The sequence below is a fragment of the Oncorhynchus kisutch genome, linkage group LG2 (assembly GCF_002021735.2).
Source record: "Oncorhynchus kisutch isolate 150728-3 linkage group LG2, Okis_V2, whole genome shotgun sequence".
NCBI lineage: Eukaryota > Metazoa > Chordata > Actinopteri > Salmoniformes > Salmonidae > Oncorhynchus > Oncorhynchus kisutch.
The window spans coordinates 8,685,695-8,711,028 of record NC_034175.2 but is presented as its reverse complement, the minus strand read 5'-3'; the positions used below and the strand labels follow the sequence as shown (position 1 = coordinate 8,711,028).

The window sequence follows — 25,334 nt, the reverse complement described above, 5'->3', positions numbered from 1 at the left end:
AGAATTGCAAAGGTGACCAACTCGCATATATGCTTTTGAATTATATAGATTGAATAGACAACTAAATTACCCATTTTTTCTCTCTCCATAAGATATAAAAGATGTGATCAGATTGAAGACAGAAAAGCACGTCGTTTGAGTGGCAAGTTCCCTGCAGGTCCTGGGAAGCGCAGGCGGCACTCCCTCAGCGTGGGTCAGTCTAGCAATGAGGAAGTTGATGGGATGGAGGTGGGAGACAGCCAGAGCCCATCTGTGAGGAAGCAGCCGCGGCGCTGTGTGAAGCCGCGCTCCTACTTTGACCTGCTGGACTATGACTCCGACCTGGAGATCACTGTGGGCTCCAACTCTGCCTCCCCCGGCCGGAGGAGAGGCCCCGGCCCACGCATCCAAGGTAGTAATGTAACATTATTGGGAAGTGATCATAGAAAGGGATTTTACTCTATTTAATATTGTCAGATCTTCTGGAACAGGTATTCCCAAACTGGGGCACGTGCAATGCCGTCGGGAGTATGCCAAATAAAAATGTGATTCACATTTAACTTTCTTTTTTTCTCCACATTTTCAAACAGTCCATTTTAGTAAGGCCTGTGTCCATAGAGACGCATACCAGCTCTACTGGTAGTACTGCTACTACCAGCAGTTCTACACCTGCACCTGTTGACTACACAAGTTGTGTTGCTTCCACGAGCACATCCAATGCTAGCATCAGTAATTCTACATTTGTTGTTAGCCCAGCTAGCATGGATACTGACAGTTGTGAATCTGATGCAGCCAAAGAGCTACCATCCCCTAACCCGGGAAAGCATCAAACAACAGACAGGGACAAATATGATGAGAACTACATTGATTTGGGGTTCACTTATATTGGGAGTAGTACCTTTCCTCAGCCATATGCAAAAGTACTATCTCACAACTCGATGAAACCTTCACTCTTGCGCAGACATTTAGAAACAAAACATGCCAATTTGAAAAATAAGCCATGGGAGTTTTTTGAGAGAGAATTAAGATGACTTTCGAGTAGTAAGACATGTATAAAATCAACAGATACCATTAATAGGAATGGGCTAGAAGCGTCTTATATGGTGAGCTACCAAGTGGCTAGGACAGGCATTCCCCATACTATTGTGGAGGACTTCATTCTTCCTGCTGCCGTGGATATGGCTGGGACAATGCTGTGGGAAAAGGCCCAAAAAACGATACAGACAATGCCTTCATCAAACAACACTGTTTCACAACGCATCAGTGACATGGCAGGACATGATAGGGAGACATAGTGGAGTGGTAGCGCGTGCAAGCAGTTGCTCTCGGCAGTGTATGCCGCTTGGGTACACTGCAGCATCCACCGAGAGGCTCTTGCTGCCAAGGGAATGCCTGACAGCTTGAAAGATGTTTTGCAGACTACAGTTTCTACAAGATACTTGTGTGCGCTGGTTATCAAGGGGCAAAGTATTGACACGAGCTTAATGTTTTTTTTACTGCCCATAATTTTCACTTGTCTGAACGCTTGCATGATGACGAGATTCTCACACGTCTGGCCTATCTGGGTGATGTTTTTTCTAGCCTGAATGATCCGAATCTAGGATTACAGGGACTCTCCGCAACTATATTCAATGTGCGGGACAGAATTTAGGCTATGATTAAGAAGTTGGAGCTCTTCTCTGCGCTCAGAGTATCCTGCCTTGGCAAACCACGCGGTTAAGACACTGATGCCCTTTGCAACCACGTACCTATGTGAGAGTGGATTCTCTGCCCTCTGATTATTATTATTTGTGCCATGGTCCTATAAGAGCTCTTATAGGACCACAACTCACACTCATTAATACATGTATCGTATAGTGTATTTGTGTGTGTGGCAGGCTTGGTGGCAACATTTGAGAGTGCGCTGACCCTGGTGCTAGAGAGGGTACGCAGCTGGAGGTTGAATGTTTGAAGGGGTATGGGACTACAAAAAGATTGGGAACCACTGTTCTAGAAGATCCCTGTCAAAGCTGTGAGGTAATGCGTTAACTCTGAACTATTAACACTGTATGTCTAATCACCACTGCAATGGTTTCTTTTTGTCTTCAGACTTTGTCTCTCTGGATGGATTCCTGGGAGACCTATCGGACGACGGTTTGAGACATCGCAGGCTGCACCACCGAGTCCCTCCTGGTCGCCGTAAAACTGACAAGGTAAAGAATCACAACAGGGCTACTGCTCTGATGCCACTGAGCAGGCGGTGCAAGAATTGACCGTTTCTGGGTCGCCTAGGTGAATAACACACAGGATCTGCACAACCCATTCCCCACCCCCCTCTCTCTCTCTCCAATCTCTATCTTTCCACTTACTTCGTCTTCTCTCTGCTGCACCTCATGGTGGGATTCCCTGTCCTCTCTTCCTTCTCTCTCCTCTCATTCTGAGTTAAGAATGAGAGGTGCTGCTTGCTTATAGGTGCTCGTGGCAGATAACGCTAGTGCTCTTTTGCTTTGGACTCAGCAGTCCCACCCTTCACAGGCACAGCAGAAGCAAACAGGCCTGTGGAGCGGTGGTGTCTACAGCTGGCTGGACGATGACCACCAGGGAGAGAGAGAGTCAGAGGGGCTGTCGGCGGAGCAGCTACTGCTGCAGATGACGCAGCCGCCCCCACACTTACAGTCAGACCTGGAGCTATCCTCCCCCTACCCCGAGGACCAAGGGTCTCCCCACCCCTGGCGCCTGCTATCCCACACTGGGGCCACCCCGGGGTGGCCAAGGGCCAGGGTGAGGGTAGGGGGTGAGAGGGGAAGAATGTTGGTGGTGGCGGGGTGGGGACGAGCCTATTTTTATGCTTCGTCGTATTTTTCCCAGAATCCTATGGAACAGATGCCACCTAGCGTCCTGGCCGCCCTGGCCAATGGATTTGACCAGAGGGAGAGGGAGCCCTCCGAGCCTACGCACAAGATCGGCGTGGACTTCAAGGTCAGATGCTTTTCCTTGACTCTTATAGCTGTGGTTTTAGAGATCTCATTTACCAGGTATACCCGTGGTATACGGCTGTCAGCCATTCAGCATTCAGGGCTTGAACCACCCAGTTTTAATGGCCAATATACCAGAAATCCCTGAGGTGCCTTATTGCTATGATAAACTGTTACCAACATATATATAACAGTAAATAAGTTGTTTTGCGTCATACCTGTGATATATTGTATGCTAAATACACGGCAAGATTGCCCATCAGCACCCAGGACCCAAACTACTCAGTTTATAACCATGGTTAAATTAGCCATTATCATCATCAGGTTTTGTCTTTGGTTTGGTTTAGTTCTGTAATACCCTTATCTATCCACTGGACGTCAGTGTTCTTCTACATCAAGAGTCCAAAAGGCTGTTGTTTCCCATCTCTGTATCTCCCACTCCTGTGTCTGACTCTGTACTGCGGGCCTCCGTATGAAAGCTGAAAGCTGTGTCTAAGCCTCCCCTGTCTGCCATGCAGGAGGACTGTGACCTCCAGAATGTGTGGATGATGGGAGGCCTGAGTATCCTGACCTCTGTACCCATCATGCCCCCCTGTGTCTGCCTGCTGTGTGCCAGTAAAGGACAACAAGAAGTAAAGGCTCACAACATGGCTCTGTTATTACAATGTCCATTGGAGGAATGTCTTTTTCAAAACTGCTATTTGCTTTATGATGTTTTAACATTTATAATGTTTTTGTCAATGTATGGCCATGATGGATCTTTTGAATCTGCATTGGAAAGTCTTAAAACTGCAGACTGTTGCCTCTTCCTATCCTAGCAAATGCTGTACTGCCAGGTGTGCTGTGATCCCTTCCACCGGTTTTGCCTTGAGGCAACGGAACGGCCCTCTGAGGAGAACTGGTGCTGTCGCCGCTGCAAGTGCTGCCATATATGTGGCAGAAAAAACAAGCACTCCAAGGTATGGGTCCACGCAAGGCCCCAGTCACTTGTCTCACCTGAGGACTGAACCACCTGGTCACTAGTTTTTAGGCTTTATCCAGGGTCTATAGTTAACCCAGAGACTGAAGAGTAAGTGAGACACCCCACTCACTGTTTTTTTTTCTGCTTCAATGAGAGTCAATGAACTAAGTAGACCAGATCTAGCTGATATTGCATTGATGCCTATAGGAGAGGAACTTACTTTATTACATCAGAACTGACATTTTGTTCAATAATTCACACTCAGGCCGTTAACAATCTTCATATATTCACCATCTTTGGTTTTCACTGATCAGGAAAAAACTGTGACATTAGTGTTGCCACCAATCTATGTGTAACTCTAATACTGTATCTCTCTGGTGTTCCTCAGCCTCTGCTGGAGTGTGACAGATGTCAGAACTGTTATCACCCTTCATGCCTGGGGCCTAACTACCCCAAACCCAACAGGAGGAGGAAGGCCTGGGTGTGTATGACGTGCATCAGGTGTAAAAGCTGTGGGGTTACACCAGGGAAGAGTTGGGACACCGAGTGGAACCACGATAAAGGACTCTGTCCAGACTGCACCAAGCTCCACGACCAAGGTAAGATGAAGTGAACGCTTTGGGGAAGTCGATCTGCAAACACAAATGTTAAAACATGATAAAAGACAAGCTCATTTATTTGATTTCACTATTCATATGGGAATGGCAGGATATTGACGATATCACTTTCTAAAGGCAACTACTGTCCGATCTGCTTCAAGTGCTATGAGGACAGTGACTACGACAGTCAGATGATGCAGTGTGCCACCTGTAACCACTGGGTCCATGCCAAGTGTGAGGACCTGACAGGTGAGTCTTCTAGTGTTATGCCTAACTTATGCTGTTAACGGGCTCCTATGCTCAGCCGTACCTTTCACAGGGATGCAAACTCGTCACTTTTCAGTGATATTTGCCTTTTGATCTCAGAATACAGAAGGTCATCCATGTGAGTCATGTAGATCTGACAAAAAGTGCGTAGATGTAGTGTATCACTCAAGGCCCCAACAGATCTTCTCCTTGTGTGATCACTACCGACTATACAGAATGCATCCTTACCCTCTGCGTCCTACAAATAGAATACCAGGGTTTAGATTGTGAATTCAGATATGTCATATCAGAACAAGTGCTTCATCCAATATCACGTATGACAGCTGTGAGCAGCTAGCTGCGTCCCACTAACCAGCCGTTAGCCTGCTCAGCGGCATCTCTTCATCTGTTTTTTTCTGCACATCTCTATCACTTTTAAAATGCTATTTAGCCGTGATGGCGAGCTGGCGTGTGCAGATAGTGATGTGGTTTGTGTTACATTTGTTAAATAATTGGAGCTGCTCGCAGTGCAAGGGAAGGAGATACATATTACTCTGTATTATGATACTTGGTCTGGTAGCACATCCTTAGTAAAGTGTTGGTGTGGTGACAACCCCACTCTGAAAATAGGCACATTTTCTTGCGGTTTACGTAGCTTTTGTTGTGTGTTTCTGTAGGAAGAATTTCTGTCACTTTTTTTAGGCCCTCACCAGTTTGCATCCCTGCTTTCACAATAGAGAACATACACTGAGGGTACAACACATTGGAAATACCTGCTCTTTACTTGACAGCTTGACCAGGTGAATCCAGTTGAGAGCTATGAACCCGTATGGATGTTACCTTCAATCAGTGTAGATGAAGGGGAGGAGACAAGTTAAAGAAGGATTCTTTTTTTTTATCCTTGAGACATGGATTGTGCATGTGTGCTATTCAGAGGGTGAATGGGCAAGACAAAATATTTCAGTGCCTTTTGAATGGGTTTTAGTAGTAGGTACCAGGCACACCAGAGTTGAGTGTCAAGAACTGCAAAGCTGCTGGGCTTTTCACAAGTTTCCTGTGTGTGTTAGGTTCTAATTCTCAGAGTCAAACTCAGTGGATACTATGCAAGCTTAAAACCTGTTATGGCTGCAACCCTTTGTTCTCAATTTCCGCCTGAAGACATACCCAAATCTAACTGCCTATAGCTCAGCCCCAGAGGCAAGGATATGCATATTCTTGGTATCATTTGAATGGAAACATTCTGAAGTTTGTGGAAATGTTAATTGAATGTAGGAGAATATAACACAGTAGATCTGGTGAAAGAAAAGAGAAAGAAAGAGCATACGTTTTCTGTTTTTTATTGTTGTAGTATCATCTTTCACATGTACTAGAATAGCCACACAGTCAGGATGCTGGAGATAATTTTGATGGATAACACAAGAGGGCAACTGTAGGTGTGCAAAGTTTGAGACTGATAACTTCAGGAATGGGTGAGCTACATGACATTTAGCATGAAGTCACCCAGGTGTCCCACACAAGTTGCCCAAATGTACCCAAGTGGCCGAATTGGTGAAATTACCTATAACTATATACAGCAGTGCAAATAACTATATACAACATATAAAAAAGCAATTCTAACACACACACACACACACACACACACACACACACACACACACACACACACACACACACACACACACAAAACATGTTTTTTTTTAAATTAGAAAAAAAACAAAAACAGTACACACCCCTTGGAAGTCCTCGTCATAATATTTTGCTGCCTGTGCCATGTCCCATAGCAGTCTCTTTCTGATGTAAAGCAGAGGCAAACTGAACAAGTGGTGCATTTCATGCGACACAGAACACAACGACACCTCCATGCTGTGCCCTTTTGGCTCTGAGGCACAGTCATGCCTGCAGTAATGAACTGTGGCATATGAACCCCACTGGGGGCACAGGTAGAGCGGGCAGGTTGGCACCAGGGCCTCCCAGTCGGAGTCGCTATCACTGTGAAAGAAAACATTTTAAAAAAAATTGTATTGTATGAGCCTTTTATCATCACATAAAATAAACACAAACTACACATTTCATTGCAATTTTTTACATTTATTTTTAATTTTTATATATAATATATAAATATTTTTTTATATTTCATAAAACGGCATTAGCACTTACCCGTCCAGAAGTACGTCCTGTCCTTGCAGAAACAGCTCCTCAGTTCATTTGAATCATAACACTCCAAGATTCCTCAAACAAAAAATCTGTCTCACTTTTACTTTAGAGTTTGACTTCGCTTTATATGAAGTATTCGCCAGGATATCTTCAATGAAATCGTTGAAACTACAACTTTCCGAAATACAGCTGCGCGTAAAAAGCCTTACAGCAACCCCTCTGATTGTCAAGGCGAAAATGGAGTTCCCTGCGCGTGCGATTACAACCAAGGAATTGTTGTCCAACCCCAAACCATTACATACTGGCGTTTACCTCAGCTCATTGGCTATCTACCCAGCTAGATTTCAAGAAGATCAGTGGTCATTGGGCAGAAATATAGTCAATCAATGAAGCTTCGCTAAAATTATTGGTGCGTCAGGTAGTCATTTATCGTTGTCTTCAAATCAGCTCACTTCGGTCAATTCTCCCCGCAAAAAAAACAACGTTGATTGACTGTGTTGCAAACATCCAGAGGAATGCACTGAAACCCACCATGACGAAATAAATGATTGTTTACAGGGGCGAATCGCGTCGAATGCTCCGTAAAAAATTGATAGAGATGGAATTCACTGCACAAATAGTTTACAAAATGTTTAGATTTAGGCTATAAAAATGGATTTTATCAAAGAAAGCGGCACTTCATTTGATCAATGGGATACTCAGGAAGAGAAATAAGAGCAAGATATCAGAATGTAAGTCATAATTTTACCTTCAGATGTAAATGTGTAAAAACTGTCATGGCGGAAAATGTTTCTGTTCTTGATTGCTCTTCTCAAACAAAAGCATGGGATTTGTTCTCTGTAATAGCTATTTTAAATTGGAAAACGTAGTTTGATTACCAAGATTCTAATCTTTTGAAGGGTGTAAGACACTTGCATTTTCAAGAATGTTTAATGTTACGAAATTGTATTTTTAGTTGTCACTCTGAAATTTCCCCTGATGTTGGTCCCTGTACGGGGACAGCAGCCATAACAGGATTATTAAACAAGTTTATTCTTCCCAGAGGGTCAATACAGCTGCATTCAGACAAAACATGTCTCCACCAACACAAGTATATATGCTCCAATTTAGATGCACTCCTCCTTCTCTCCAACCCTTACATCTGTTATGTTTCGACAGGAAGACGAAGTGATGGGGTAATAAACTGTTCCTTCTCCCTTAAGGTGACCTGACCTCAACCCCCTTGATGCCTATTCCAAAGCTCTCCACCCGTATCACCTATAGCAATTGTGATTGCCTCCCTTCTACACAGCATATTCCAAAGCCATCTGGCTCCTACAGATAACCATTAACTTCTGATATAAAAACCAATCTCTATCAATCCTCAGATACTATCGTATTACTTTTGTTCCATCATGTCTCTAGTATAACAATGTTCCAAGTTTAACCTGCCTAGGTTCCGCTAGCGGAACCCCCCCGCAACAGCCAGTGAAAGTGCAGGGCGCCAAATTCAAAATAACAAAAATCTCATAATTAAACTTCCTCAAGCATACAAGTATTTTACACCATTTAAAAAAATTAAATTCTCGTTAATCCAGCCACAGTGTCTGATTTCAAAAAGGATTTACAGCGAAGCACCACAAACGATTATGTTAGGTCACCACCAAGCCACAGAAAAGCACAGCCATTTTTCCAGCCAAAGAGATGAGTCACAAAAAGCAGAAATAGAGATAAAATGAATCACTAACCTTCGATGCTCTTCATCAGATGACACTCATAGGACTTCATGTTACACAATACATGTATGTTATGTTTGATAAAGTTAATATTTATATAAAAAAATCTGAGTTTACATTGGCGCGTTAAGTTCAGTAGTTCTAAAACATGCGGTGATTGTGCAGAGAGCCACATCAAATTACAGAAATACTCATAATAAACATTAAACTTAATGCAACCACTGTGTCAGATTTCAAAAAACTTTACGGAGAAAGCAAACCATGCAATAATCTGAGTACAGCCTTTAGACAACAAAGCAGCCAAAAAGATACCTGCCATATTAGGTCGTCAACATAGCATTTTAAATATTCACTTACCTTTGATCTTCATCAGAATGCACTCCTAGGAATCCCAGTTCCACCATAAATGTTTGATTTGTTCGATAATGTCCATCAGTTATGTCCAAATATCTTCTTTTGTTAGGGCGTTTGGTAAACAAATCCAAAAGCGCGTTCAGTTCGAGCCGAACGTCGGACAAAAAGTTCTGTTACAGCCCGGAGAAACATGCCAAACTAAGTATGGAATCAATCTTTAGGATGTCTTTAACATAACTTCATTAATGTTCCAACCGGACAATTCCTTTGTCTGTACAAATGAAGTGGAACGTAGCTACCTTTCACGTGAGCGCCAGACTGAGGCTGTGGCACTCTGCCAGACCACTCACTCAAAGAGCTCTTATGAGCCCCTCCTTTAGAGTAGAATCCTCAAAACAGTTTGTAAATACTGTTGACATCTAGTGGAAGCCTTGGGAAGTTAAACATAACTAATATCCCACTGTATCTTCAATGGGGGCTAAGTTGAAAAACTACAAACCTCAGATTTCCCACTTCCTGGTTGGATTTTTTCTCAGGTTTTTGCCTGCCATATGAGTTCTGTTATACTCACAGACATCATTCAAACAGTTTTAGAAACTTAAGTGTTTTCTATCCAAATCTACGAATAATATGCATATTCTAGCTTTTACGGCTGAGTAGCAGGCAGCTTAATTTGGGCACGTTTTTCATCCAAGCTACCCAATACTGCCCCCTATCCCAAAGAAGTTTAAGAAGTCAAAACCCAGAATCTAACAATCCCTTGTATCGAACATAACAATACATACACTTGGAAATTACTTTTAAATGGACAAACAATAAAAAATAAAACATGATTAACATTCACAGTTAGGCTTATGGCCTCTGTTCTATATGCACACTCTTATTTCCATCTCTCATCACACAACAGAATGCCATTCCAGCTGAAGCTGTTGGCTTTCTCCACTTCAGCTGGAGCTGCTTTTCCACTTTCTCTTTCTGGTTCTTAGGAGAGTGATAGCACAAGACTTGGAAAGCCGAAAAGAAACACAAAACAACAGCATTAACGATGTGTTAAGCTATGCATAATTATATATGCATAAAAAACAAAGTCTGAGACCATGACAATTCCCACTCTCTCTCTTCACCTAACTCTATGCCTCTAGGATACTTTTCTGCTGGATTCCACAAAATTGAAAGCCCTAAAAAGCCGCCTCATGCTTTCGCCCAGTCTTCCCCTTTCCCGGCCCTAGGTTCTGAGAGGTGTTCCCAAGCCATGTCATTTTCACTTTGTTCCCCATCTCCTCCATTGGGGAACAAATCAACGCTACATCCTCTTGAGGTAACTCAGCACTGTATAGACTTTTACATCAATGCCTCCAAAATGTTGTTTAGCGTACAATTACCCCACCATCTATCCTTTCATATGATGCATTAACCAATAAAGCAGCTAACCCAACTATGATGTTTAAAGTAGCTCCCTGACCCAAGCCATCTACATGTCTACAGTGGAATCTAGTCTCTCTCTCTCTTTCTCTCTTTAGCTCTGCTTCCTCTGTCATGGCGTCTTCAAGTTCACCCATTATGCAGTTGGACCTCACTTCCTGTGAGATCTGTGAACCCACCGAGGAGAGACATGACGATCTTTACCGCTACATGTGCTGTAAGGAGTACTGTGCGTAGACCAGACCAACACTGTCCCAACACCCCTGCCTGGTGTATCTTGATGTACACTCAGTCTCCAGAATTCAGCCCGTGCCCTTGGTTATCTCCTGCTTCTCATGTGCTGCTTTCTCCTGAGGATATACACACTGCAACACATTGGTCATTTTCTGACAACATATGGCATCCCCCTTATGGCAAGATCACTAATTTGTGCCATTTGAATAACAGTCCCCGGTACTCCCATCAGTCTCCCAGTTACCAGCTACCCAGCCATTTGGCATGAGTCCTCATAAACTGATATCCCAACAATGCTACTAAAGTAACCCCTGCTACTACTAACATGGCCCATGACTATAGCCTCCTTCAATTACTGTCCCTACAGCGGCTGCTGTGAGAATAACTACTGCATGTAATCTGTCAAGTGTTCGCCGGCTGTTAGAATTTGGGAAAGAGATTAATGAGTTGGAAAAATATCCAACCTAACAAAACTGAATCACGTGTTTCCTGAAAGTTTACCTTATTGTCTGAAATGCCACCACTATCTTTTCTACTCTCACCATGATCTGGGTATGTGTCATGTTTAGCTGTAGTTTAACCTCATAATAGTCCCTATATTGTGCACAGTTAGCTGTCCTCCCTCTCCTATGAGCCATCTCCTGTAACAATATACATAGTCTCTGGGAATAATACCCCTCTATCACCACAACTTTAATTTATGAGCCCCCACAGATCTCCACCGCAGTCACATTCCATCCCACTTAACAGCCCTATGTAATCATTCTGTCTCAAACACACCTCATGTGTACCTCGCCTCCTGCTACAGATACATTTGTACATATATCATTCCATCTAACCCATAACACACTAGTCACTACTCCTAATGCACTTCTACAGTTATAGACATACTAAAACATTCTCAGATCAATTAGTCGATATACATCAGTCTCTCCTCTGAAACAATGATCACTCTTATGTTCCACGAAACCTAAAAACATATTGACTTGCAAAGGAAAGAGCGAAAAAGTACACGTTTAATAACTTCACACCACCTTTGATGCGACTAAAACTCCATTACGTTCTATACCCATGTGATGCTGGGCTCAATGCCATCTCCTTCATTTTCATCCTAGTGTGTAATCGCAAAACAGACTGAGCCTTGTATGCAATTAATTGTACCGTATCATCCAGCAATCTCTATGTATCAATGCGGTTTAACATTAAAATTCTTATGACAAAAGATAACTAAATTAACCTTCATGGTTGACCCAAGCTATCATCCAGTGAGTTCTCTAACAACCTCCCTGTCAGAGGATACTTAGAGATGAGTTTTCTAGAGCCTCCCTAGGACTTATACATATTTAGCAGTGCCTTCACCCCTCAGCGTTTTAGAGCTGAGGGGTGAAGGAACTTTTTGTAAACATTTTGTAAATGATCCAACCCAAATATAGAGTGACAGTCCTTACTGATCTTTCTGGCTGTAAAAGTAAGCACTATCTCAATGCATACTTAGCCTAAATGCCCCCCCTAAATGCCCCCCCCCCCTCCCTGCACTTATCATTCTAGCGTGTCTTCTTCAGATAGCGTTGCAGTTCATCTTCCTAACGGCACATGTAACTCTTGTCTGTCACATTTGATGGTCCTTGATAATGTCCCAATTTCAATATCCAAATGGATACGTCCGATTTTCCCACGCACACGAGCCTCTCAACTGTGCTGCTATCACCATCCTGTCTGGCCTATTACTCCCACCAGCACCCCAGAAACATGAGAGAAATGTGTATATTATCTCTCTCAACGCTCACTCCACATGCAGGACTCTAGTGCAGTCCTGCCGCCCATACCCAGGTTAATGGCTCTGACTCATATTCAAGTGTTAAAAGTCACTGTCGCATTGAACGCCTTTGTCGCTCTTTCTTCAACCAGTTTGGGAGAGTTTTGAGGTTCACACACAAAGTTTGTGTCCAAATGATTCATACAATGCATTAAGACACAATCTGACGTCACCTTCCATGATAACCTCAAAAAAGCACAGACCAGAACAACAGTTTAGTTCATTTCCTTCCTGTTTCAGGAAATTCAGACAAGCGTTGACTATATAACTATACTATATAAATTATTACATTCCCAATTTTCTTAACACCATCTCTACGACAAAGGTCAAAGAGCATAACATACGGTTACTGTTGAAACCATTTTCAACATTAGTTCATACTCCCTTGTTTTACTGGCGACCTCTCGGAAGAGTTACCCGATCAGGGAGTTGGCACCCTAATCCATCGGAGAATCCCACCAACAATCCAGCAGTCCCAATCTGGTAAAATTTATATCGAAAAAATGAATTCACCAAATCACATATAAAAATCCATTTGGAGTAACTGTCATCCCTATTTAACATATACAGTGGGGCAAAAAAGTATTTAGTCAGCCACCAATTGTGCAAGTTCTCCCACTTAAAAAGATGAGAGAGGCCTGTAATTTTCATCATAGGTACACTTCAACTATGACAGACAAAATGAGAAAAAGAAATCCAGAAAATCACATTGCAGGATTTTAATGAATTTATTTGCAAATTATGGTGGAAAATAAGTATTTGGTCACCTACAAACAAGCAAGATTTCTGGCTCTCAAAGACCTGTAACAACTTCTTTAAGAGGCTCCTCTGGCCTCCACTCGTTACCTGTATTAATGGCACCTGTTTGAACTTATCAGTATAAAAGACACCTGTCCACAACCTCAAACAGTCACACTCCAAACTCCACTATGGCCAAGACCAAAGAGCTGTCAAAGGACACCAGAAACAAAATTGTAGACCTGCACCAGGCTGGGAAGTTTGAATCTGCAATAGGTAAGCAGCTTGGTTTGAAGAAATCAACTGTGGGAGCAATTATTAGGAAATGGAAGACATACAAGACCACTGATAATCTCCCTCGATCTGGGGCTCCACGCAAGATCTCACCCGTGGGGTCAAAATGATCACAAGAACGGTGAGCAAAAATCCCAGAACCACATGGCGGGACCTTTTTTATTTTTTTTATTTTACCTTTATTTAACCAGGTAGGCAAGTTGAGAACAAGTTCTCATTTACAATTGCGACCTGGCCAAGATAAAGCAAAGCAGTTCGACAGATAAAACGACACAGAGTTACACATGGAGTAAAAACAAACATACAGTCAATAATGCAGTATAAACAAGTCTATATACAATGTGAGCAAATGAGGTGAGAAGGGAGGTAAAGGCAAAAAGGGCCATGATGGCAAAGTAAATACAATATAGCAAGTAAAATACTGGAATGGTAGTTTTGCAATGGAAGAATGTGCAAAGTAGAAATAAAAAATAATGGGGTGCAAAGGAGCAAAAAAAAAAAATAAATTCAAATTAAATACAGTTGGGAAAGAGGTAGTTGTTTGGGCTAAATTATAGGTGGGCTATGTACAGGTGCAGTAATCTGTGAGCTGCTCTGACAGTTGGTGCTTAAAGCTAGTGAGGGAGATAAGTGTTTCCAGTTTCAGAGATTTTTGTAGTTCGTTCCAGTCATTGGCAGCAGAGAACTGGAAGGAGAGGCGGCCAAAGAAAGAATTGGTTTTGGGGGTGACTAGAGAGATATACCTGCTGGAGCGTGTGCTACAGGTGTGAGATGCTATGGTGACCAGCGAGCTGAGATAAGGGGGGACTTTACCTAGCAGGGTCTTGTAGATGACATGGAGCCAGTGGGTTTGGCGACGAGTATGAAGCGAGGGCCAGCCAACGAGAGCGTACAGGTCGCAATGGTGGGTAGTATATGGGGCTTTGGTGATAAAATGGATTGCACTGTGATAGACTGCATCCAATTTGTTGAGTAGGGTATTGGAGGCTATTTTGTAAATGACATCGCCAAAGTCGAGGATTGGTAGGATGGTCAGTTTTACAAGGGTATGTTTGGCAGCATGAGTGAAGGATGCTTTGTTGCGAAATAGGAAGCCAATTCTAGATTTAACTTTGGATTGGAGATGTTTGATATGGGTCTGGAAGGAGAGTTTACGGTCTAACCAGACACCTAAGTATTTGTAGTTGTCCACGTATTCTAAGTCAGAGCCGTCCAGAGTAGTGATGTTGGACAGGCGGGTAGGTGCAGGTAGCGATCGGTTGAAGAGCATGCATTTAGTTTTACTTGTATTTAAGAGCAATTGGAGGCCACGGAAGGAGAGTTGTATGGCATTGAAGCTTGCCTGGAGGGTTGTTAACACAGTGTCCAAAGAAGGGCCGGAAGTATACAGAATGGTGTCGTCTGCGTAGAGGTGGATCAGGGACTCACCAGCAGCAAGAGCGACCTCATTGATGTATACAGAGAAGAGAGTCGGTCCAAGAATTGAACCCTGTGGCACCCCCATATAGGGACCTAGTGAATGACCTGCAGAGAGCTGGGACCAAAGTAACAAAGCCTACCATCAGTAACACATTATGCCGCCAGGGACTCAAATCCTGCAGTGCCAAATCCTGCTTAAGCCAGTACATGTCCAGGCCCGTCTGAAGTTTGCTAGAGAGCATTTGGATGATCCAGAAGAAGATTGGGAGAATGTCATATGGTCAGATGAAACCAAAATAGAACTTTTTGGTAAAAACTCAACTCGTCGTGCATCCAAAGAACACCATACCTACTGTGAAGCATGGGGGTGGAAACATCATGCTTTGGGGGTGTTTTTCTGCAAAGGGACCAGGACGACTGATCCGTGTAAAGGAAAGAATGAATGGGGCCATGTATCGTGAGATTTTGAGTGAAAACCTCCTTCCATCAGCAAGGGCATTGAAGATGAAATGTGGCTGGGTCTTTCAGCATGACAATGATTCCAAACACACCGCCCGGGCAACGAAGGAGTGGCTTCGTAAGAAGCATTTCAAGGTCCTGGAGTGGCCTAGCCAGTCTCCAGATCTCAACCCCATAGAAAATCTTTGGAGGGAGTTGAAAGTCCGTGTTGCCCAGCAACATCCCCAAAACATCACTGCTCTAGAGGAAATCTGCATGGAGGAATGGGCCAAAATACCAGCAACAGTGGGTGAAAACCTTGTGAAGACTTACAGAAAACGTTTGACCTCTGTCATTGCCAACAAAGGGTATATAACAAAGTATTGAGAAACTTTTGTTATTGACCAAATACCTATTTTCCACCATAATTTGCAAATAAATTCATTAAAAATCCTACAACAACGTTGCCTATGGGCACAAACCCACCATTGCAGGACCAGACAGGACTGAAGAGTCATGGTTTTGTCTTACCGGGAGATGGTCGGATTCGCGTTTATCGTCGAAGGAATGAGATTTACACCGAGGCCTGTACTCTGGAGCGGGATTGATTTGGAGGTGGAAGGTCCGTCATGGTCTGGAGCAGAGTGTCTCATCGGACTGAGCTTGTTGTCATTGCAGGCAATCGCAACGCTGCGCGTTACAGGGAAGACATCCTCCTCCCTCGTGGTACCCTTCCTGCAGGCTCATCCTGACATTGTCCCTCCAGCATGACTATGCCACCAGCCATACTGCTCGTTCTGTGCGTGATTTCCAGCAAGACAGGAATGTCAGTGTTCTGCCATGGCCAGCGAAGAGTCCGGATCTCAATCTCTTTGAGCACGTCTGGGACCTGTTGGATCGGAAGGTGAGGGCTAAGGCCATTCCCCCCAGAAATGTCTTGCAGGTGCCTTGGTGGAAGAGTGGGCTAACATCTCACAGCAGGAACTGGCAAATCTGGTGCAGTCCATGAGGAGGAGGTGCACTGCAGTACTTAATACAGCTGGTGGCCACACCAGATACTGACTGTTACTTTTGATTTTGACCCCCCCCCCCTTTGTTCAGGGACACATTATTCCATTTCTGTTATTAACATGTCTGTGGAACTTGCTCAGTTTGTCTCAGCTGTTGATACAAATGTTATGTTCATACAAATATTTACACATGTTAAGTTTGCTGAGAATAAATGCAGTTGACAGTGAGAGGACATTTCTTTTTTTGCTGATTTTAAATTGATTAGCATATCACGTGTGGCAGATGTAATCAGCCATCCTCATCCCCTGCCGGTCCTCACCTGCTTCTCTCCGTCCGCTCTTCACGCACGTCTATTCCTCCGTCAGTTTGAAAATGTGTAATTTATTTGTGATGGCAAGTGGGGATGCAGACCCTTAGTCTTCTGTTTAGATTTGTACTTGTGTTATGATGGAGCAGCACGCAACGCAAGCAATGTTGATACATTGTATAATTTCATCGCCTGTTATAACCAAGAGCACAGATCAGTTCACTCTCATGCAGCCTCTTATTGTCAGAGAGGGGAAATGGACAGGCATGCTTGCAGCTTCACAGCAAAGAAAATGGCTTGTCTCTAGCCCAAACGGTTACAAAAATATGACCCATATTACCAGAGATGCCTTTTTTATTTGTATCAGGATTCGCGCATTTTATATATCACAAACCATGACACGGGCCGTTTTGAACAAACACAGGTTTGCTAATTATTGATTTGACATCAACTAACGTTGTTCAGTCATGTTACCTAGCTCGTCAACAACCTGGTAACTTGACAGTAGGTGTTGGCAAATTTGATTGGTACACAAAGAAAGGAAATGGGTCTCCTACTCATGAGATGTGCTTCATATAGGCCTAATGTAAACCTAAACTATATCAATAATCTTTCTTTCTGGTGCTCCTTAAATTCTGTTTGGTGCCTAATGTCTCAGTGTGTGTGTTTGTAGGAGAGAGTGTTTATGAGAGTGAGGGAGATTGTGTGTATGTCAACTGACACAATGACATGCAGATCATTATGCATGTAGATCACAGGAGGTTGGTGGCACCTTAATTGGGGAGAACAGGCTTGTGGTAATGGCTGGAGCAGAATTAGTGGAATGGTATCGAACACATGGTTTCTATGTGTTTGATGCCATTCCATTTGTGATGTTCCAGACATTATTATGAGCTGTCTCCCTTCAGCATCCTCCACTGATGTATATTCCTTCCTCCCATTCCTCCAGCCATATCACAGGTAGAGCTTTGCAAATATGAGCAAATCAGCCATTCTATGCAGTATTCTATTCTATTAGTTCAATTTGTTGTATTAAGTGAAAGTGTGGATTTCAGTGACATGTTTTTGGAGAAAGTTTAGAAAAGCTTCCAGGGGATGCTAGGCCACCGAATCTCGGTATCATGATACTTCGCCTGGTATCGTTTATATAATGTTGGAATTGTGACAAGCCTACTGTGTATATTGAGACACAAGTCAGTGCATCAGGTGCAATGACCCCAGTAGCATTAAAGAGCATTCAACAAATGACTCATCACAGTAAGGACAGGAGTTTCCAATAGAGAACTAGTATGAAAGGTCGAATGAATTACGTGGGTGATTCTCGAAATAGTTATTTAACGTAATGGCCTGATGTAATTTTCTGCCAAAGGAGTTCTGCTTCCTTGCTTTGTCCTTTTGCTGTCAGGGTTACCCAGAAACACATATAATAACAACGTTTCCCATCTTTTGTTTTATAGTGTTTTTTTTCTCCAGATATGAAGAGGTTGACCTTTGCTCCCAGGAAAATGTTTCTCACATTTTTTTGTTTGTCTAGTTTCAGTTTGTTTTCCTTGGAATTGGTGCCATATGAGAGGGGCATGTGGGTGCCGATAGGATGCAAGGGGAGAGAGTAGCTCTGTTTAGGACGCATGGGGAGCGAGTAGCTCTTTTTTACCGACAAAACTGTTATATGTAGAAGCCAGACAACAGTTTAAATTAAGCCCATAAAATCGATAGATCAATATATCCTCAAGTACCTGGGAGAGAGTGAGTGGTAATCTGTGAATATCAGCAAACCAATCAGTTGGTAAAGCGACGCGGCGACACAACCATGGCTTCCCTCAGAGGAAAAGACAAGGAACAACTTGGAGATGCAAATGAGAGTAATGAACATCTAAAGGATATCCAGCAAAGTGTAGCTGAAAGGCTCTTGATGCTCACCAAAACAAACAGTTAAAATCTGTGCTGAAAAAATTAAATTTGCTCAAAAGGAAGTAGTCTATCGTGTCAGACACGTACCAACAAGGCATGTGTGTGAGCGAACAAGATGACAAAATTTGCCTTTTGGAAACAAAGCTGCTAACTTTGGAAGATGAATTGAAAATACTGTAGAACGAGACGAAACACGAGATTGTCTTTACCGGAAGACGAGGAAAAAGAAGCCCTTTCCAGCTACGTGGTCAAACTGATTTCAGAGGAACTTGTTAAGGGTATATCACCACTGGATCTGGGATGATGCCATTAGATCGGCGTGAAATAGAAGAACGCTAAATACCAGAGGTGGGACCAAGTCAAGTAAGTCTCAAGTCTTAGCACTCAAGTCCCAAGTCAATACAGGCAAGTCTCAAGTCCTAAACTTTGAGTTTCGAGTCCGAAAAAAGTGATAATGTGCTCTTCACCAAATGTAATACCATTTCATATTTTTAACAAGAGTAATAGTTAGTATATTACATTTACGCAAATCATGAATGCTTTAAAAAAATATAGACTTTTATTACTTTGCAAATAAACTTTATATTTCCATGGAAATACATGGGTAGCCATGAGAAAGTTATAAATAATGTAGCTGTCGGCTATATTAGCTAAGACTTACCGTTCTTTGTGCAGCTTCAAATGTCGAACAAAGTTGAAGTTGTTGCGCCTCCGTCTGTAATTTTCTTCCCGCATGTTTTGCAAGTTGCAATCCGTTTTTTGTTGATACAGCGTAGTCTTTATATCCGAAAATAATAATTTGGGGTATCATCTTTCCAAGGGCTCCATCTGAATTCGCCCGCCAACGTTCCTCTGCACTGCCACGCACAACTTTTTCTCAGCTGGCACAATTTGATTGATTGGCTGCTGTCAGATTAAAACTGTAATCCGTAAAATGAAGAGTTGATGTGCTGCACTCTTTTAATAGCATCATTTTTATATATTTGGGCTTGGGGAGGATATCAAGTCAGTTCCAGTCAAAAGGCTCAAGTGCAAGTTAAGTCACGAGTCATTGGTGTCAAAGTAGAGTTGCAAGTCGTCAGATTTGTGACTCGAGTCCAAGTCATGTGACTCGAGTCCACACCCCTGCTAAATACCCTTGCATGGTAATCTTCAAATTGTGGAACTATCAGACTAAAGTCAACATTCTGAATGCACAGGGGTGTAAGGGGATTAAAATCCACGGCCAATCCATTAGATTCATCCATGGCCTGTCTGCTAGGCTGCGAAAAAGCACTACAAATTCATTCCGATCAGACCGTCACTGGAGAAAAGTTCAATCTAAACTCATCTATGATTCCTGGCAATGCTGTGAGTATGGAAGGGAAAGCAAAGAATGGAATTCACAAGTGCAGATGAGGCCCTGGACACGCTGGAAGAATCCCTTCCAGTTGGAGAGACCCCTTGTCTGAGTAAAGGAAGAAGCGGGAAAAGGCGTTAATCAGTAGGCTACATACAAGGATGTCTAGGACCAGCACATCGTAAATTGAGACATTATTATCCCCCCCCAATACAATCTATACACTACCTTCCCCAAGTAATTCATCTTCTATATGAAGTAACGATAGAAGTAACCGATACCAATGGGCCACATGGACATTGAAAAGACATTTCAAAGGGGGGGAACACCCCTTCACTTCTACATTTTGTTGTTACAAGGTGGGATTACAATGGATTTAGTTGTCGCCTACTCAGAATCTCTTCTACTTTGAAAGAGTATTTGAACTTTTTTTTTTATTATAAAAAATAATAACATCTTGTTAATAAAATTATCTTGATTAAGTATTCAACCCCCTTAGTCAATACATGTTATAATCACATTTTGGCAGTGATTACAGCTGTGAGTCTTTCTGAGTAAATTTCTAACTAAGAGTTTTTGAACAGATGGATTGTACAGTATTTGCACATTATTCTTTAAATTCTTCAATCTCTGCCAAATTCGTTGTTGATCAATGCTAGACAGCCATTCAAGTCTTGCATAGATTTAAGTCAAAGCTAACTAGGTCACTCAAACATTCAACGTCGTCTTGGTAAGCAACTCCAGTGTATATTTCGCCTTGTTTTAGGTTATTGTCCTGCTGAAAGATGAATTTGTCTCCCAGTATCTGTTAGAATGCAGACCTGAACTCCCTAGTCCTTGCAAATGACAAGCAGACCCATAGCATGATGCAGCCACCACCATGCTTGAAAATATGAAAAGTGGTACTCTGATGTGTTGTTGGATTTGCCACAAACATAATGCTTTGTATTCAGCGATGGTGGAACAAGTACTCAATTGTTATACTTGAGATAAAGTAAAGATACCTTAATAGAAAATTACTCAAGTGAAAGTAATATATATATATATTTTTAAACCTTTATTTAACCAGGCAAGTCAGTTAAGAACTCATTCTTATTTACAATGACAGCCTAGGAAGGGGCAGAACGACAGATTTGTTCCTTGTCAGCTCGGGGGTTTGAACTTGCAACTTTCCGGTTACTAGTCCAACGCTCTAACCACTAGGCTACTCTGCCGCCCCCGAGTAATAGTTGAGTAATATTGAGTAATAGTCTAAAAGTATTTGGTTTTAAATATAGTTAGGTATCAAAAGTAAAAGTTTAAATCATTGCAAATTCCTTATATTAAGCAAACCAGACAGCACAATTTTCTTGTAATTTTTAAAAATGTATTTACGGATAGCCAGGGACATACTCTCCCTCAGATATCATTTACAAACAAAGGATTTGTGTTTAGTGAGTCCGCCAGAGACCGTAGGGATGACCAGGGATGTTCTCTTAATAACTACTTTAGTTGGATAATTTTCCTGTCCTACTAAGCATTCAAAATGTAGTGAGTATTTTGGGTTGTCAGGGGAAAAGTTTGGAGTAAAAAGTACATCTTTAGGAATGTAGTGAAGTAAAAGTTGTCAAAAATATAAATAGTGAAGTACAGAGACTGAAAAAAAACTATTTAAGTAGTACTTTAAAGTATTTTTTACCAAAGTACTTTACACCACTGGTATTCAAGACATAAAGTTAATTTCTTAGTCAAATTATTTGCAGTTTTACTTTAGTGCCTTACTGCAAACAGGATGCATGTTTTGGAGTATTTTTAGCTTACTACTTTTCACTCTGTCAATTAGGTTAATATTGTGGAGGGACTACAATATTGATCCATCCTCAGTTTTCTTCTATCACAGCCATTAAACTCTTTAACTGTTTTTAAAAAGTCACGATTGGCATCATGGTGAAATTCCTGAGCGGTTTCCTTCCTCTCTGGCAACTTTGTAGTGACTGGGTGTATTGGTACACCATCCAAACTGTAATTAATAACTTCACCATGCTCAAAGGGATATTCAATTTATGCTTTTTTTTTTACCCATCTAGCAATAGGTGACCACCTTTGTGAGGCATTGGAAAACCTCCCTGGTTTTGTGGTTGATTCTGTGTTTGAAATTCACTGCTCAACTGAGCGACCGTACAGATAATTTGTGTGTGTGTGTTACAGAGATTTTAAAGAATCATGTTAAACACTATTATTGCACAATGTTAGTCCATACAACGTATTATGCGACATGTTAACTCTTTCCTGCAGCCAAATGAGCAAATCACTGTCTTGTGGCCTCATGGTCAAACGTTAATAATATTTAAATGAATAAACATTATTTTAAAAAGCCAGCCGAAAATGCGGTGTTTCTATGTCTTTCGTTATTTTAGTATTTTATGATGTGTATATAAAGTGTAGTATTTGGAATCAAACTCAATTTAATACATTTCAACTCTCTGACATGGTACTGGTTTATTTGTATTTTTTTAAGCCCATGACTATGTGTGTGAGGTGTATACTTTTGTTTAAAAGTAAACTAGGAAAAAAATGTAAACGTGAGTTACAGTTCATATAAGGAAATCAGTCAATTGAAAAAAAATGAGGCCTTAATCTTTGGATTTCACATGACTGGGGATACATATATGCATCTGTTGGTCACTGATGCCTTAAATAAAATGATACGGGCGTGGATCAGAACCAGTCAGTGTCTGGTGTGACCTCCATTTGACTCATGCAGGGCGACACATCTCCTTCGTATAGAGTTCAGTCTGTTGATTGTGGATTGTTGTCCCACACGTCAATGTCTGTGCAAACCTGCTAGATCTTGGCGGAACTGGAACGCGCTGACGTACACATCAATCCAGAGCATTCCAAACATATTTAATGGGCGACATGTCTGGTGAGTATGCAGGCCATGGAAGAACTAATTGAGGCGTCACTACAGACCCGGGTTCGATCCCAGGCCCAGGGGAGGGTTTGGCCGAGCGGGATGTCCTTGTCCCATCACGCTCTAGCGACTCCTTGTGGCGGGCCAGGCACATGCATGCTGACTTCGGTCGCCAGTTGTACGGTGTTTCCTCTGACACATTGATGCAGCTGGCTTCTGGGTTAAGCGAGCATTGTGTCAAGAAGCAGTGCAGCTTGGCACGGTCGTGTGTTGGAGAATGTATGACTCTCGTCCTTTGCCTCTCCCGAGTCCATACGATAGTTGTTGTAACTACCAATTTGGATATCACGAAAAAGGGGAGAAAAAAAGGGTTTAAAAGTATAAATAAATAAAAGATTACCAAGAAACGCTGTGTGAAACTGATTTAGCCCACTGCAGTAAACGGTTGAGCAAATGTTTACTCCTGAACCTATTTAGGCTTGCCATAACAATGGGGTTGAATACTTATTGACTAAAGAAATTTGAGCTTTTCATTTTCAATTAGTAAACATTTTGAAATACACAATTTCCCTTTTACATTAAGGAGTATTGTTTGTAGGCCAGTGACAAATTTAATCAATTTTAAATTCAGGTTGTAACACAACAAAATGTGGAGAAAGTCCAGGGGTGTAAATATTTTCTGAAGGCACTGTATCTCTATTAAGACTAACCCCATTAAGTGGACTGGTCGATTGTTTTGTCAATGGGTTGTTGGTCGACTGAGCATTCTTTAGTCGAACAGTCCCAAATGTATGTATTTCTTCATGGTGCACAAGCCGGCTGTCTAATTCGCGCCTATCTCAGTGGACTGCTCCATTGCCGAGGCCATGAGGATGACACAGCCCATAACTCCAAAATGTGCTACTGAAATTGTAAATGGTTATATTATGTAACAATAATGTAACAATAATGGTGCAACGCTAATAAATAGAATATTATATAACAAATGCGAATTCTCCCGCGATGGATAGTGGTTCTGATACATAATCTTCAGTGCGCCGTTGAATTGGCGCCTTTCCCCCTATATGTTGCTATGTGCATAATAGCAAAGTTAACCAGCATGTTGTTGAGAACAATGCGGAGGAGGCAGCAGCTGAATGAGGAGACGAGGAAACCGGTCTTGCCTTAATTGTCATAAGAAAATTGAGGGGAAACACCAACTTAATTAATGAATAGCCTAACTGTTAAACATGCCTGGTTTTATAAATTATCCTTATACAGTACCAGTCAAGTTTTATAACACCTACTCATTCAAGGGTTTTTATTTTATTTTTCCTATTTTCTAGATTGTAAAAATAATAGTGAAGATGTCAAAACTATGAAATAACACATGGAATCATGTAGTAAACATACAAATGAAAATATATTTGAGATTCTTCAAAGTAGCCACCCTTTGCCTTGATGACAGCTTTGCACACTCTTGGCACTATCAAGTTTCTTTTTCACATCCATTTTGCTGTCATGTGTTTGGCATTTTAGAACCAATTTATTGATGTGATTATGATAGGCTATAGGCCAGGCCCTATTGGTCACATGCATACATGTTTCACTTAAAGAGAGCAAGGGTCTAGGGAATGGTTTTCCTTAACAAATGTAGGTATTTCGGTAACAGAACTTTTCAGTTTAGAAACGAGTAAGAAATTAAATATTTTATTATGTTGCAGCTTTGGCACAGACAGCGCAATAAACACTTGCTGTGGTGTCTGTTTGCTGCACCAGGGAGGAGAGACTTGCTGTCATTTGTTATAAATGTTTTTACTCTGTGGCCAATGGGCTCCCTTCCTCATGAGTAATTTGTCTTAATTATTTAATCAAACAGTTCGCTTAAAGCGTCAGACAAGCTTAGTGCATATAGTTGATTTTATTCAAATTATAGAGTGTGTCTATATTTGAAAAATGTGTTTTACAATTTTGATTGGTCTAAAGAACAGACAACGACTATCTGGGTCAGCCCAAATCTGAGTTTATCACATGCTGTTATCTCCCATGATTTTGATGTAGTGGAATGGTTCTGATGGTTGTCCGTCCCTCTCACTCTCCTCCCCTCCAGGTGACCTGTATGAGATTCTGTCCAGCCTGCCAGAGAGTGTGGCGTATTCCTGCCGGCCCTGCAGCCAGTCCCAGCCCAGCCCCTGGAGGGAGCTGCTCCACATGGAGCTCAGAGCCGGGGTAGAGAAGGTGCTGGCCTGCCTGCTCACCTCCACTCTCACCCAGCACCTCATCACCTGCTCACAGGTGGGAGATATCAGGCCGTACAATGCTTCTTGTCACAGGATGCTAAATGAGACCAGATGCGCAAGCTGAAAATAGCAGCATGCTTTAACACCTATCATGACTTGTCAAGTTTTGATGTGGCTTTTCTGAAGAAATAATTTCACAGAACGAGTGCAACGACTCTCTCCTCTCTTTTTAAAAGTTGATTAGCTGATATAGTCCTGTTCTGCTGGGACTATTTGCCTGTTCATCTTGAACTGTTGCACATAAGTGCTTGTGTGGCTATATGTTCAGTGT

General features: G+C 42.1%; 1 protein-coding gene across 4 annotated transcripts in view; it reads left to right on the top strand.

The window, feature by feature from the left end:
- LOC109900891 (histone-lysine N-methyltransferase 2A) overlaps positions 1 to 25,334 on the top strand; it is a 78,840-nt gene that overhangs the window by 21,155 nt on the left and 32,351 nt on the right. For 3 of the 4 annotated variants that reach the window (XM_031802674.1, XM_031802681.1, XM_031802677.1), the window contains exons 8-16: positions 93 to 391; positions 2,068 to 2,171; positions 2,479 to 2,739; positions 2,827 to 2,937; positions 3,452 to 3,565; positions 3,752 to 3,892; positions 4,283 to 4,493; positions 4,629 to 4,742; positions 24,874 to 25,058. In XM_031802674.1, coding sequence (XP_031658534.1) covers positions 93 to 391; positions 2,068 to 2,171; positions 2,479 to 2,739; positions 2,827 to 2,937; positions 3,452 to 3,565; positions 3,752 to 3,892; positions 4,283 to 4,493; positions 4,629 to 4,742; positions 24,874 to 25,058 — 1,540 coding nt within the window. The remainder of the gene's footprint in view (positions 1 to 92; positions 392 to 2,067; positions 2,172 to 2,478; positions 2,740 to 2,826; positions 2,938 to 3,451; positions 3,566 to 3,751; positions 3,893 to 4,282; positions 4,494 to 4,628; positions 4,743 to 24,873; positions 25,059 to 25,334) is intronic. The other variant, XM_031802689.1, reaches the window with a different exon arrangement.